General features: G+C 50.6%; 1 protein-coding gene across 6 annotated transcripts in view; it reads left to right on the top strand.

Moving 5' to 3' along the window:
- SCHIP1 (schwannomin interacting protein 1) overlaps positions 1–15,809 on the top strand; it is a 132,449-nt gene that overhangs the window by 103,856 nt on the left and 12,784 nt on the right. Inside the window, exon 1 of one of the 6 annotated variants that reach the window (XM_074153463.1) lies at positions 6,950–7,170. The exons of 1 other annotated variant lie outside the window; for it this stretch is intronic. In XM_074153463.1, the coding sequence (XP_074009564.1) occupies positions 7,141–7,170 (30 nt within the window). In that variant the 5' untranslated portion in view covers positions 6,950–7,140. Of the gene's footprint in view, positions 1–6,949; positions 7,171–7,319; positions 7,595–14,225; positions 14,525–15,809 lie in introns of those variants that run through there. 4 more of the 6 variants (XM_074153459.1, XM_074153462.1, XM_074153464.1 and 1 more) reach the window with 4 other exon arrangements.

Below are 15,809 nucleotides of genomic sequence, written 5' to 3'. Positions count from 1 at the left end.
CCATTTTGCAATTAAAATTAAGTTGCAAAATAAAGCCAGCCCAGAAATAAGCCCTCTCAGCTGCTCCCTGCCAGAGAGCATGAGGGGAATGGAAAGGAATAGATGGGTTCGAGGTGACCGGTGGCAGGATAATCCCATCCCCATCCACAGATGTTGCCCTCTGACTCCTGTGGGATCAGTGGCTTAATTTATATTTGATAACTTGGCACCTAATTTTTTTTTATCAGATGAATGTTGGTGCAGCCTGTTGGTATGCACCACGCTAAAGGCAAATTAATCACCCATATTGAAATGCAAGTTATAGTGCTGTCTGCCTGTGTGGCCGGGCTGGAGTTTCTGGGACTTTGCCACAATTAAAAGGGCTTAATATTTCATCCAGAAATTGCTTTTGGCCTCAGACCAGTAACTTAATGGTTGCTAAGTGCCGAGCATGGGATGTGGGATTTCTGTACGTGCTTCCAGCTCATCAACATTTCCATGTAACTCCTACTGTCCCCAGTCTGAGGAAGGTGAAGGCCACCCTGTCCTTCATCCTCTCAGGGAAAATCTCTCTTCCCCCTCTTCTTATGCCATTTTTTTCCCTCTTCTCTCTTCCTTTTGGAAAATACATGAATTTCTCTCCGCCACCTGCTGTTAAAACACAAGGGTGTGTACTGGGGGCCCAATGCAACTTCATTTTTTTCAAATATAAAAAAATTTATATTTGAAAAATGAAAATTAAAAAAAAAAATGGGGGAGGAGGGATAGGAAAGGCTGCCTGCAAGCTGCACACAGCAAGCGCAAGTGGGCTGCACAGCGAGGGGAATTTGGAAATGCATAACTGGGTTATTAGCTCCGTTAAAACCTTCTACCAAATTTGTTATCAAAGAGATCTGAGGAAGCTGTTACTCAGAGCTCACACATCAGAAGAAATAGCTTTAATGATTTTGAGTTATTCTCTATCAATATTTACAGGGCTGCATATTTGGGAATCTTTTATGTAAGATCTCAAATGTTTTGGGGAGCTACTGAGTGCCTCCCACTGGTGCCAGCATCCCCTTACCCAGGCAAGGCTGGGAGCAGAAAATGGGCTTTTGAGACAAAATCGGGGGGGTGTCCCCTGTATTTCAGCCAGCGGCGTGGCCGTGCTGGGTGCGGATGCCCCAGCTGCTGGTGCCTGGCTGCTCCTGGCGAAGGGAGGAGGATGAGGTCGGGCACAGCTGGTCTGGGCAGTGCTGGCGGGGGCACATCTTGGTCCATCGGCCAGCTGGGGATGCTGCTGGGGTCAGCTAGCCCTGGGGCTGTGGGGAGAGCTGGTCATCGAGGTTTGATTTTGGTTCAGTTGAGACAATGTAAAAATAACAGGCTGTGACTGAGTGACGCGTGGTTGATGCCACCTAACCCAGCCCCTCTGCTTTCATTGAACGTTGGGTTTTCTGCACGGCACCGTCTGCGTGTACAGGCCAAAAATGCCCAAATTTGATTGTAGCTGATGGGATTTGCTACAAATCCTCTCCCAAATGGGACAGAAATAATGTTGCAGAACCAGGTGGACTGTAATGTTCCAATTTAATGATGCTAATAGAAAAACTTACAGGTTTACCTTGTCCAGCTGAGAACCTCATGTTCTCCATAGCATTTTGCATACTGTGAATATTGCACTTCCAAAAGACCAGCTTATTCTTAAGAATATAAACAAAACTGCGAGGAGGCAGCTGTAGCTTTTCTCTTGCTATCTCCCCACGCTCTTTAGGAGCTGGTAGATGAAATGGTTCTCCGTTCATTAGTATGGTGGGCTATCATACCTGCTTGTCATCAGACCCCTTGTAAATTCTCTATTAAGCATGTATGTACAATTGAAAATTAAGCCTGTGCAATGGCAATGAAAATTAAGCCAGTGAGTCTTTCTAGATGGCTTTCATGGAAAACTCTGATTGTTCACTGTATGTTTTATCACTTTTGTATCGCCAGAAAGTAATAAACACTTGAGTGACTTAAATTATTCACTCCAATTCCCTGTAAAGCGTTTGACATCCTGTGCATCAGAGGTATCAGAATGTGAAATTACTGTCACCTTCTGTTCCGTGTTTTGAGGGAAGAGAACATCATGGTTTGATTATGTAATGGCAAGGATGTGGAGAAAACTGACATTTTTGGATTAATCTCTTACCACTAAAAATGGAGCTTGCACTTCTGCATCAAAATAAAAATGCAATGGATACCTTTGCTGGTGCTCCTTAATTCCCCAGTCACATATAAATTCCAAACTAAGAGTAACTCCTATAGAGTGGCGTTTTTCCCCTGCATTTCCCTGATAATGTCATATTTGGTCCTCAAAGGAACAAGAAGAGTTTTATTTCAACATTTTAGCACACAAGTTTTTGTCCTAAAAATTGATCAGTTGGTATCCCTGTGCTTCAGGAGGGGTTTGTAACGCTGCTGCTTGCTCCAGAAATCTCTGTGGAAGTAAAAAGGGCATGGAAGAGGGAAGGGCACTGTTTGGATTCTTAAATTGTCAGAGGTTTAGCCCCTTGTAGAGAAGAGTTACATATCCAAAATGATGGAAAACACCTCAGCATCATCCTCCTTAAATAAAAAAGTAATAGTCTAATGCATTATATATGTATGTAATCCAAACAAATATTCCCCTTTCCAAGCAGATGTCTAGTATTAACTGATTAAAAAAATAATCTCTTTCCTTTTTTTCTTGCTAGATTTAAACCCTGGAAAAGCTTTAGCTTGGCTTAAAGAGGAGCTAAATCCGTTACTCCTAGTAAATCATCAGCAAATAAAGCTGAAATCCTGTGATGCTGTATATAATTCCTGGTTCCCTGCAAGCTTGCTGTGCTTGGGCTTGGGGTTGGCAGGAGCATCCCAGAGAGGCTGGTGGGGCTCGCTCGGGGTGGGCTCCCTGCCTCTCCCTCCACTGTGCCCAACTGATGCGGTGTTCATCTTCTACCTCATTTCGGCCTGGTACATGACCCAGCTATATGTTTATTTTGAGATTTGAAGAAAAAGCATATTAATTGGTCCAGATACATGTTTATTTTGAGATTTGAAGAAAAAAGCATATTAATTTAGACTAGCTTTTTGGACCAACCAAATGGGTTGGCCAATACCAACCTGAAAAATAAACTTTCCCAGCTTCACCTGCTAAGGCCCCTTGAGGAATGACTGTGGGCAGGAAAATGTTTCTGGTGTTTTCATCGGAGATAAGGAAACCCAACGCTAGCCTGCCTTGTTGAAGGAATGCTGCCTTTCCCCTTGCATAGTTTGGGGGCTGAAGGGCTGTGTGAGTCTTTGCAGCTGGTGAGGTTCAGGCACATAGCGCCGGACACGTGTATGTAAAAAGAAATCTGTGGCACAGTAAGAAATGACAAACACATCAGGAAAAGGGCTGTCTGTGGCTTTCATGTGAGTAATACATCCGGTCTCCTTCCCTCCCCTCCCATGGCAGCAAGAACGTGCTCTACTCAGCTGCCCTCCGCTCCCAGGCGGTGTGAATGGGAGGGTTTGGCTCTACTGCACAGCTTTTTTTTTTTTTAAGGAGTGTTTTCCCTGAGTAGGAATGATGATGAGAGACTTGATAACCTCGGCTGATATCCCCTCTCTCCTGTTAATGATTTCCTTGGGTCTGGGGCAGAGGCACAGCAGCCAGGGAAACCACCAAGAGCTGCGGTGGGGCAGGCAGGGCCAGCCTGCCTGGAGGAATGGCACTGCCTGTGTTTGCCACCTTCTGCTGAGAATACGGCTGCTGAGGAGGACCAGGGGTTGGCATGTGCTCTGGGACCTGGCCAGGGGTGTGTCGTCCCCCCCCCAAACCTAAAAGATGTGCACAGAATCAGAAACTATGTATTTACCCCCAGAATTGGGGATACCAAGTGTTTTCTCCTCCTGTAGACGGATAATTAATGAAATCCTGTTGTTTCACTACAAGAATTTGAGTGTGTCTGGTAAAGCTGTGTCGTCTTTCTCTGCGGGGCGTCTGCCCCAGCAGCATGTCTGCGGGGAGTAAGTGGAGGGATGCTGCTGCCTGCGCCATGGGATTTAATTTCTTGTGTCCTCACCCCTAAAGCCCTGCAAGCGTTCAGGGCATCAGGCCTGGTCCATTCCTGGTATCCCACCTTAACCAGAGCACAGGTCCAGGCTGGGGGGCTGCTCAGCCAAGATTGACCCTGCCCCTGAGCAGCATCTTCCCACACTCTCTGGAAGAGACCTGGAAGAGGGGCTTGAAGGAAATGTATTTTGTGCAGGTGTCCCCAGCTTGGTGTCTGACCCCATGGAGATGTTCTTCAGCGCTTTCTGAACTAGACGTTTCTAGTTTGCAGATGGTTTTGGGAAAAGATTCAAGAAAACTTGTCTAGATCATCTCATAAGTAGTATAAAATGCCCTAAGGAGGCAGTGCAGGTACCCCCCAGGTTTCTCTTCCCAGCTGAGAGGGGCTGTTGGGGGTCCCTGGGGTTTTCCTGGGGCTTCCCGCTGGGTTGTGCCTCTGCAGCGAGCAGCAGCTGCTTGCTCACTGCCTTCATCCAGGAGCATCGTTTCCCATTGACCCACCTGGAAGACTGCCAGAAGCCTTTCACTCAATTTAATCACTCATTGCTTTAATTATTACCTGCCTGCCTGCCTCGTTTCTGAACGGGTAATCGCAAACGGATACAGAACAGGGGAGCACATCCAGAGGTTGAGGACGATGCCTGGCCCTTTCCGGCCGCATCACAGGCTCGTGTGGGGCTCCCTGCCCTGGAGGGCAAGAGCCTTGCTGCAAGTGGGTGGCTTTTCTGCAGCAGGTGACATGCTAAGCCGAATTTTGCAAAAGCAATAAGCTGTTAAATAGCTTGGGGGGGGGGTTTCACCCTGTGACACAGCAGACCTGGGTACTGGGAGGTTGGTGCAGTTCCCGCTGGGAATCTGCTACGTACGGAGCGGCTCTGAGTCACCACCGTTATAGATAGACCCGCACGTGGGAAGTGGGGGGGGGGGGTAATTTCAGGAGTTTTCCTTGTGATGCGCGTAATAAATGGCATTAGAGATTATGTAATATGTGGAGCTGCTTTTAGTGTGCCACAGATAATTTTGCAAAGATTTATGCAGTGTATTGAAAAGTGGGGATTTTTTATTTTGATGTTTAGAAATAGCTGCCTAGTTGAATGGGACTCTTCGCAGATCCAGTAAAAAAACAGGCATGACTTCATCCTCTCCTAAAAACTTCAGCAGAATATTTTTTTTCCTTTTTAAATGAAAGCTCTATTTTTTTTATAGCTCTACTCCTGCAGGGGAGAGGGCATCGGGGAGGAGGGCTGGAGCTGAGGTGGATCTGGGGGTTTCCCTCCAGCTGCACAGGGACTCAGAGGACTCGTCATCCACCCACGGCTGCTCCAGCCTGTTTGTGGGGATGAGAATCTGGGAAAGCTGGGTCAGAGCGCTGATCCTACAAGGGCCTTTTTTTTTCTAGAGGCACATCTGGTGTGGGGAATCAAATCTGAGACGCCCTGTGAGCAAGTGTTTCTGCGTTTCACAGTCATGTGCATTTCTGAACATAGCCACAGCTGGCTGCGACAAGGAGCAGAATAAAGCGCTATTTGATGAACGAAGGAAGGCGAGGCATGGAGTTTCTTTTAGTTGTGAGCCAAAGCACTATCGCCTGCCTGGCTAAGTGCACCCAGTGCGTGGTGCAAGCCCAGCCCACGGCACCGCCATCGCTCTCTGGGTATTTTGGTGCCCCTTGGATGGGCCATGTCCAGCCGAAAATAGGGCATGAATGTGAGACTTGCTGCATGCTCATACCCAGGTGTGGCCAGACCCCACACTCTTGCAAATGAGGCTGTTGGGGTACGTATTACCCCCTGGAAAATGAGTGGTGAAGTCAAACTGAGCTAACTTGAGGTAACTGAGAACCCGGTGCTCAGCAGGTTGCAAATGCAGAGACTTATAAACTATCCCCTTGTCCCACCATTCAGTCCCACCATATCCCCATCCCACCATTCAGTCTCTCCTATTAAGGACTTTTAAAATAGAAAACAGAATTAGGATTCCTTTCCCGCTGTTCAGTTGCCTCTAGCCTGAGCTTGCAAACAGGGGTGAAAATTTGATAATCTCATGATGCTGTTTTGGGGTAGGAAAGGAGTATTCTGCAAATGGCAGTGAATTCCTGCTGGGTGTGTAATGATGGGGGTGCTGCAGAGGGGCTTTCCAGCCCTGGGATATGGGGGCTTCACTGACTGCGAGCTCCAGCTGAGCCCACCGAGCCATCCTGCAAAAAGTCTCTGCAGAGCCAGTGCTAGATGTTTGCCTGATCTTCCCAGGCCTTTTCTTTGGAGAAATTTGGCTAGAGGAGGGTTAGAGTGGTGGGAGAAGGGTGTTGGGAGGAGCGCGGGCATTACCTCCACCCAGCCCCTCTGCCCAAAACCAGGTTGTACCTGAAGTCGGAGCCCAGGCCAAGAGGGTGCTATGGCAGAGGGCTCCACGTTCCCCCTGGGTGCAGGGTGGAGGTATAATTAGCTGGAAATGTAGGGCAGAGCCTTTGCCAGTCAAGATTGCGCTGTATTTCTGCGGCAGAGAGTAGAAGAAAGGTATCTTTCAGCCCCTCGTTTCACGGCTCGGTGTCTCGCAGCGTTGCGGGGAGGCGACGCGGGCTGCTCCGTTCCTCGGAGCCGCGATCCCTCACCGCGAACGGGGCCGGTTCAGCTGCGGAGCGGCCCCGTTCCGGCAGACGGGGGAAGGAGGGGGGGGGCTGGAACTGGGGGGGACTGGAACTGCGGCTGCCGCAGTATCGCCCCCGGTTGGGGTGGGGGGGGAGGGACGGAGTGACTTCCCAGCCGTAGCGCAGTGTCTGCGGGAGTTATTTGGGTTTTTTCCCCCCTTCCCCGCGGAGGAGCGCGGCTGGCACCAGCCCTACGCGGAGCCCCCCCGCTCTTTGTGCCGCCGGCGGGGGCGGGACCGGGCTCCCACCCCCCCCCCCCCGCCTCCGAGCTCCGCCGGGGCTGCCGCTGCGCAGGCGGAGCAGCGCGGCAGCATCCATCTTACCGGCGGGCGGCTGGCCCGGGATCCCATCCTCCTCCTCCTCCTTTCCGTCCTTCTCCCCATCATCCTCCTCCTCCCCCGCCGGGGCCGGAGACCCCGGGGGGCGGCTGGGCGGCAGCGGCGGATGATGCACGGAGATGGTACACCAGGAAAACTGTTCCTACCAGGTAAGGGGCGAGCGCGGCCTGGCCCCCCGATCCGAGCTTCCCCCCACCCGATCCGAGCTGTCCCACCGCTCCGAGCCGCTCCCCCGGCCCCCGCCCCGCCTCCGGTCCCGGACGCTTAGGGGGTGCGGGCAGCCCGGGTCCCCCTGTTCGGGTTTACAGAGTGGGCTCCTGCCGCCGGAGCATCCCGGGGCTCGCAAGGAAGGGGGTTGGAAGCAGCCGTGGTGGGGAGAAGCCCTCTTTTTGCCCGCGGGGCTTTTGTGCTCGCCATGTGATGCTCGCAGGCGCAGCGGGCGCCGGGGATGCGCTCGCCCAGCGGAGCGGCGGAGGGCGGGTTGGTCCGGCAGCTGCCTGCGCCCCTGCCTGCGCCCCTGCCTGCTGCCTGCCTGCTGCCTGCCTGCTGCCTGCCCTGATGAAACTGCTCCGTGTAAGTGAGCGAGCTGCGGGTTTGCACTTCTGGAGCTGCCATAGGAGAGCGATGTAAATTTTAGAATAAATCGAGAATGTTGCTCTGTGCTTTCTGTGTTTATGTAAGGGTGAGAGCTGACCTGCAAGGTAATTATTTTCAGATGCAGTCTTGTCGTGGTTTATGCTGTTCTGCTAAATAATCTATGCAGGAACTGCATGGATTGCATGGAATCCATGCAAGAACCATCCAAGGCCAGGCTGGATGGGGGTTTGAGCAACCTGGTCTAGTGGAAGGTGTCCCTGCCCATGGCAGGGGGTTGGAACTAGATGATCTTTAAGGTCCCATCCAACCCAAACGATTCCATGATTCTAACTGGTGATGGGTTTGCGGGGTGAACGTTTCCCTCTGTGCATCCATCACAGCTGCCCCCATTCCTTGAGGGGGGGGAGGGTGGGGGCGGCACTGGAGCCTGGCAGCAGTGCTGGGGGAGGCAGCACCGATAACAGCGTTTGCGTCAGGATTATTTTGGTGGGGTGAGTGAGAGCTTGGGTTGGGCTGTTATTGTGGCTTCATTTCCCTCTAAAGAGGGGGTGGCTGCTGTTGGGTGCACCTGCACGGAAAATGGTACGTTTAGGTCTCAATGGCACAGGGAGATTATTAAATGCACAAACGCCTGTCCATCGGCTACGGCGATGCTGAGAAATGCGTTTGCGTACGTGCGGAGGAGTGTGTTTTGCAAAACAGCCAACAGGCATTCCCAGCGGCAGAGCTGGACCCTCGGGAGACAGGGCTTTGCCCAGCACAGTGGCTCGTCCTCATTTTCCTCCCCACCATGTTTAATTCAAACTTCAATGTGTGTTTGAAGACAAAATACCTCATATTGCAAAATATCTCATGAAGGGAAAAGATACGAAAGCATGCGTACGTACAGAGCGAGAGAAGAGTTGAAAAGATTTTTTCAGTGAATGTTTTCAATCCAGCAAATGCTTCTGGAAATTAATTTCCATTTTTAGCTCCTTTGCAACAAAACAAAAAAAAAAATGCGGGTTTTTTTTCAGCCTCTGTTTCAAGGGATCTGATTTTTCTGCAGCTGAGAGCCTGTTGCTGTCTGGTGCGTTAATAAATGGTGCCATTGTTTCTGCGCAGCGGATGTTTTCCCAGCATACTCCTAGGAACGCAAGGGTTAAAGGTTGCGCATTGTTTCCTGGGTGGAAGCGGGTCCTGCCATGGTGGTGGGCGAGCGATGCCGAGCTGCGGCTGCGGCGCAGGCCTGGCCAGCATCCCTGCATGTTAATGCGCTGGGCTTGCTGCGATGGCAGCGCTGCTGCCTTTTATCTGCTTTAATCTACTTGCTTGTTTATGAATTGGTTTCTTTCCTCCAAACCAATAAATATTAGAGTGAAAACGGCCAGAAAGCATGCAAATTGTAGAAGAAAAAGTCCAGAGAAATGGTCTTTCAAATGAAATCTCTTTCAAAACCTTTCTACGGCACTGCAAAGATTAGGAGCAACCCCAGCCCCCTCCCAAACCCATTAACCTAAAGGCCAAGTTTTAATCCTTTTGTGGCCGGGTTTTGGATCAGACTGGAAGCCAGCAATGATAGGATTTTGGTGGCTGCCCGGAGTGCCCTGGGGGAAGAGGGTGACAGTGTGTAACTCTGCTCTCCACCCTCCTCTCACCCTTTTTTTCAAATAATATTAAATAAACTAAAAATCAAACAAATAGAGGAACAAGCCAATGCATGGGGACAACTTGAAATTGTGTTTGTTTTGGAGAAATTCAGCAGAAAAGCTCTGACATGACCACTTCATGGCTGGGACGTAAGCTCCTTGGCAGGGAGGGTGCCGGGGACAGGGCACAGAGCAGGTGGGTACCGAGGAAGAGGAGGGTATTTTTGTCCTATCCCATGTCTTGCCTCAAAAGTCCTATTTCACACCATAAATGAGCTGGCACTGCTGCCCTCTGAAATTCAGGTGGCCGTAGGTCCTGCTGGGGCTTTGGATGTGGCTAAGTCTCAGGTTCATCGTTTGAATGTAAGCCAGGTCCTCCATGGTCAGGAGGTCCCAGCATCTGACATCTTTCCCGTGGCCACATCCTGGAGTCATGCGGGCTGCAGCCACTCTTCCTGCTGTGTATTTTTCTCTTAGTTATTTCTCATTTCCTATTTTATACTGATTCATTTTCCTATGCCAAACATTTTGTTTAGGGCTCCATATTGCTCCTACAGTTTTACAAGAGCAATGTCAGCTCTTGCACAGTGGGTAACGTTTTGTGAGGTCCCGAGCTCATGCAGAATAAAAGGCCAGCGTGCAAATCCAGGCCTTAGCATGGAAATAAAGGTTTTATTCTAATGTGTGTATTAACAGCGCTTTACTGGCCTGCAGCCTTAGCCAGTGTTTCAGTTTGCTTTGTAAATGCATATTTTCAGCGTTGCCCGACAGGTCCGCCTTTGCATGGAGCAAAACAGGACTCTTCAGGGTGTTAACGGCTTCATGTGTGTTTCTTTGCCACCACTGTACGAGTGGGTAGTGTGTCTAGATTTGCATCATCTCCTTGGATTGATTTCTAATGCGCTTTTAAAAGTGGAAAAACCCCTCGGTACCCGGTGCCCCTGCCTAAGGCAGGAGTCTCCAAACAGGCAGTTGCCCATGGGAACCGGTTTTGGCTCCACGCGCTGGCATCAGTCACGGTCTGAGCTATCTGCTGGCAGGAGGGTCGCTCTGGAGATGTTACCAGGCTTTACACATGCAAGGAAAATTAAAAAGAAAGAAAAAAAAAAAAATTTGATGTGAAAAACAAGATTTTACTTGCTTAGAAATAATTTCTTAGGCGGGTTGGAGTGTGTGGAGCATCCTGCTCAGCCCCGTGTGTTCTCCTGGGACCTGATCTGGGTGCGTGCATCGGGCTTGACTCTCTGCCGCCCTGGTGATGCCAGGTTTGTGTGTGTTTCTCGAGGGGGGTCTGTTGGAAAGACCCCTGCAGTGGGGAGGTGCTGGTGTCACAGTGGGTCAGGCTGGCTGCCCAGGGTCCCACCCACCACTCCCAGGGTCTCACTGTGCACCGAACCATAAACATGGCCATAAAAGTCATAAGCTCAAAATATAAAGTGCTCATTAAAAAATATATTTATTTTTTTATTAAGTTTCTTTTGTTTGGTATCTTTAGGGTTTTGTAGGCTTTCGTGGCATGTAGAAATACCAGACTGTCATCATCTTTTTCATTGAAGTGAATACAAATTCTCATGGCAGAATATAACCCCAAGAGACGGGCCTTGGAGAAAACCTCAAATGCCACGAAACCCAGCATGGAGCGCTGGCAGAGCTGGAGAGCTGCTGGCCTGGCCTCTCGCCTGTGGCTGGGAGGGATGCTGCAGCGTGGTACAGCAGAGGACCCACAGCTGATGTGGCCGAGCACGCTGACCCTGCATCCCAAACCGCTTGCAATAAAGTAAAATAAAGCCTGCATTGTAGAGAGCTGAGGCTGAAGGCCTTCTTGTTTAGGCAGAGATAGAAGAAAAAAGAGCTCTGCGAAGTAGGTGGGAAGCATTTAGAGTAGTAAAGCTCAGGGAAGCATCATCAGAGGGAGGGCATGGTCCATTTCATCCCTAAATTTGCAGGGACTTGTTGTAAGTGCCTTGTACTGGCCACTCTGCACTGGAAGGATGCTGTGCTTTGGAGAGACTGTCTGAGGAGATCTCTACCCATCTTTACAATAAAAATAAATGCTTTGTGAAATAGTTCTGGCAACTTTAGATTTCTACAAATCCAGAAGCTGCCTCCATACCCTGGCCTAAACGCCCCACGGCCATGAACACCGGTTTGGCAGGGAGGGTGCTTGGAGTGCTTTTATTGAAATTCGCTGGGAATTTAGTGGTTTTATCTAGTAACTCGGTAACCAGCGGTGTGTGGGAGCTGATCCCCAACAGAAAGGGGATGGTGGTGGTTTCCTCCCCCAGAGCAGTATGCCCCAACAGCGTTGAGGTTTTTCGTTGACTCAAGCAAGCATTACACATGCACAGTAGAGTTAAATTTCGTTGCTTGCTTGTCCATAAGCAATCAGTGCATGTTTAAAGCACACAAAACTTGATGTGTCCTATTTCCTCGCCTTGCTTAAGGACAACTCGAACCCTGCTGTCCCCGGCCGGTGTGTTCCCCGCGGCGCTGGGTCCATGGCTGTGTGTTCCCACACAGCTGACCTGCTCCAGATATGCCTGTTCTCAGCTTTCCCTTCATGCTATAAAAAGCAAACCGGGCAGAGGTGGCTATGGCCAGCTCTCCCCGCTGCCAGCGTTGCCATGGGCATCTGGAGGAGCCATGGCCGTGGCCATGGAGGCCAGTTTCCTTCTGATGCAATCTGATGTGCTAGTCCTTGGCTAGTGATGCCAACGTTGGAGCATACCTGATGGTGTCACCCCCAACATTACTTTTTTGTTTGTTTAAACCCAATAGCTGCTCTGTGTGTGTGTTTCAAGCGGAGGCCAGTTGCCAGAGGGACAGTCACGGGTGTTTGTTGGGCTGTCCGGTGCAGGTAGCTGTGCTGCCCATCTGCCCACGGTGGCCTTTTGCATCAGGTGGGGAAGGGGCCAAACACCAAAGGGTTTAGTCCCTGTGCTGAGACAATCACAGAATTCATTTGTCTTGTGTTTTCAATATCCAGGGTTTAAATTGGCCTTTTCTCTGCTAGTGGGGAGATGCCCCTCCCAGGAGTACAGGGTTGGGTCTGGTCCTGGCCACCGAGGAAGGCACCCAAATATGCCTCCAGCAATGGTTATAGGAGTGCAGGGGCTCCCACCATGCTTCTTAACCAGGTTTGGTTTTCTTCCTTTGCCTTGAATGAAGTGACTGCTGGAAGCGGGGTTTTCACTGCAGACTGAGACCAGCTCTGTGGGATTCGCTCAGGGGATGCCCCTCCATGAGGCTGGTCCTGGTGCATCCCAGCTCAGAGGGCAGGGCAGGGGCGAGCTGGCCTGAAACCTGGAATGGGGGGATAAAACATTTTTTTAAAATGTAGGTGAAAAGCGCTAAATATATTTTCGATAAACTGTGTCGCTTCCTTCCCTTAGGAGTGACTTTCATGTCAGTTTGCGGAGGGATGGGAGTTCACACAGCGTCTCTCCCCTGGACGTTGGGTATCACAGGCACAGTGGGACCAGACTCAGCCAAGGAGGAGGTCAGGGGACATTCCCCATCTGACCATGGAGGGCTGGGTGATGCGCGGACTTGTCCCAAATAGGGGAGGGGAGAGGCATGTGGCAAATTACGGGCACAGCCCCCAGTCCAGTGCTCCTGGCCACCACGTCCTTCCTCTTGGGCTGTGGGAATTTTATTATATTTTTTCCAGAGTTATTGTGTCAGGATCCATCCCCACGGCCAGGAGAGGAAGTTAATTTAGCAACAGCGGGAAAGGACACAATGAGTCAGCGGTGGAGGGGAACTAAAAATAATTAAATGTCCAGAGAATAACTTTGTTTCATTTGGGAATTACAGTTACAAAGCAGCATCCAGGGACAAGAATGGAATTAAACAATCCTGTTTATTATTAGTGTTTTTTCCTGAAACTTCAGAGTAGAGTAATGCCGTGATGCATAATTTGTATGTTGTTAGAGCCAGTAATCCAAGTAGAACATGCATTTTAGGTTAAATGATGTCAGCATGACTTGGTTATATAATTTAAACATGTAAACTTTGTAGGGCTATTAAAATTATTCATCTAGCATGCAGCATAGTTGTGTGGCGCCAGAAAACAGTACTTTCGTTGCTGGTGCACCACATTTTGAGGATCACTGAAAAATTGTGACATAAATTCCGTCTTTCTAAGTATTCCCTATAGAAATGCCTACCCCAAGCATGTGATCCCTGCTTCTTGCTGCCCACCCGCAGCTGATCTGGAACAAACATCGCACCCCATGATGGGTGCAACCGAGGTGGGATCTCAGCAAGGACTGGGCAGGATTCGTGTGGGACTAGGGAGCAGCGGCTGTGTCTGGGGAGTCTGGATCTCCAGGCAGGACTGCTGGAGGCATGAGCTGGAGCTGTAAGTGGTGCAGGTTTGGGGGCTGCAGAGCCCCCCAGGAGCCGGGACTGGGGTGCTCGGCCACCCTTGAGAAGGGACCAGGCATTGCAGGCATCCCCAGGCTCTGCAAGCCCATGAGATGGGTGGCAGGTTACCTTTCCAAGCTCTTGGTTAATTCCTAGAAACTTTTTTTGCACCTTAAAAAGCTGGTTTAGCCAAGAAATAGTTCCCTGGTGTCCTTCCTGGTGTTTTTTGACTAAAGAGTGAAAAAAAAGCCCTTCATCTTGTGGTTGACATTGCTGTGACTGCCCATCCTCGAGCGGATGTGCAAGGGCTGAGGACCGCTCCAGCTCTGCCCGGGTTCACTGCGCCGGCCATGGGCAGCTCCTCCGACCCCCAGGATTTCATTAGGATAACTTCCATGGGGAAAACCCCAGGAGAAAGCCCCGTCCTCCTACCCCCTCTGGCCGCCAGGCTTGGATTTTGACATCAGACACCGGGTTTTTTCCTGCCCTTGTGTAGCCGGTGAGGGCTCGGGGCTATTTTTATCCGGCGCTGGCAGTGGCTGGAGGAGGACTCGGCTTCCCTGGCCGGCACAGCCCTCGCCTCCCTCTCATCAGCTGGCCGAGGCTCCGGCGCTGCTGTTGACTTTATTAGGGAAAAGCAAGGTGCTCCGGAGCAGGCAGGAGGCGAGAGGGGCCAGGGAGGCATCCTGGGCAGGGTACAGTGGGCTGCCGCAGGTCTTGGCTCCAGGAACGAGCACTTGATCCCATGGTGCCGATTGAAGAGCGGAGGAAGGACTGAGATGCCCCGGCGGGAGCTTTTCACCGGCCACGTGAGGACCCGGGAGCGAAGGAGATGAGTCGGGAGGGTGATGGCATGGGTGACGTCATCAGGAAAGCAGCCGCACCGGCCGGGGAGGGGAGTTATAAAAAGGTAAGGGACTAAAAGGAGCCTTTTGTCTGCCAACAGTCATCCTCTTGGCAGGAGGGGACCAGCCGAAACGCTGCCCAACACCCTCCCAGGGCGCTGGGTTTCAGGTGCCGGAGCAGGGAAGCACTCGGTAGTGTTTAATGCACTGGTGTGGGGCAGCAAACCTTCCTCCCTTTGCGTTTCCGTGTCACTTTGTGGTAAAGAAAATGTGAAGAGATGTTTCCAAATGCCTTCTCCTGCCTCAAGACCCCTGGGTTTTAAGGCAATTTGCCGCGTGGCTTAAGGTACGCAAGTTTGACTTGGTTTTGCATTTACCAGCAAATCTGCCATGAAGAAAAAGGAGATAAAAACAAACGCTCTGTGGTTACGATTTCTGTTTGGAAATCCAAGAATAGCCTTTGTACTTCACAAAGATAAAGTAAGGCGCTGCCTATGGGTCTGGAACTTTAAATATAGTAATTGTCTGTAGCTGGTAATGACAGTCCCTGGCAAAAATAGCCTCGTAGCCCTGGCCGTGTCCCGGGCTGTGCACCCTGTTTAGTGCTGGTGGATGGCTCCAGCATCCAGCCTCCACTGGCCTCACTGTGTTTTAACCCCTTGCATCGCAGCAGCACTGCCTGGCTGGCACAGGGTCCTGCTGAAGTGTTGCTGGCACCCGTTAATCTGTAATTCACTGTGCAATTAGCCTCTTCCCTCTCCAAACAGGCAGCACCTTAGCAAAGCACGCCTGGTATTCAGTCCAGGTTTGGTACCCAAGAGTAGAGCTCCAGAAGTTAGTAGCTCTGTTATTAGGAGCTGGCTGCTCTATCCAAGGCTGGGGGGGGGTCTCAGAGCATGCCGAGGAGCCTGGCAAATCGCTGCTACACCTCAATACCGAATAGATCTTCCATAAGCAATTTTATGTGCTGTTTCAGATGATGTCTGTAAGGAATAAAATCTACTAGTAGATGTGCCTGTATGCTGAATAGCATGGAGCGTACGTGATAAAAAGAGCAGTCCGGCTACTACTACTTAAGTGACGTAAATAATACAGTACGGACTTTGTTCGGTTTCCTAGAAAACTGCAGAAATCTTGTGCCCGCTACCATGAGCATCCCATTCTCCATCCAACACTGGGTCGGCTGGGGACAGCCCCCGGCATCAGCGGTACCTCCGTGTGCCCCCAGGCATGGGGTTGTGTGGGAAGAAGGCATATATTGGATAAATTCCATCTCTCAACCAAAAAATGTAGGGTTTTTTGGTGTCAGGGATGGCACGTGTCGGAGGCGGGTAGTGAAGGGCACAAATG

Source organism: Numenius arquata, chromosome 9 (genome assembly GCF_964106895.1).
Source record: "Numenius arquata chromosome 9, bNumArq3.hap1.1, whole genome shotgun sequence".
In the NCBI taxonomy this organism is placed as follows: Eukaryota; Metazoa; Chordata; class Aves; order Charadriiformes; family Scolopacidae; genus Numenius; species Numenius arquata.
This window is presented reverse-complemented; position numbering and strand designations above follow the sequence as displayed.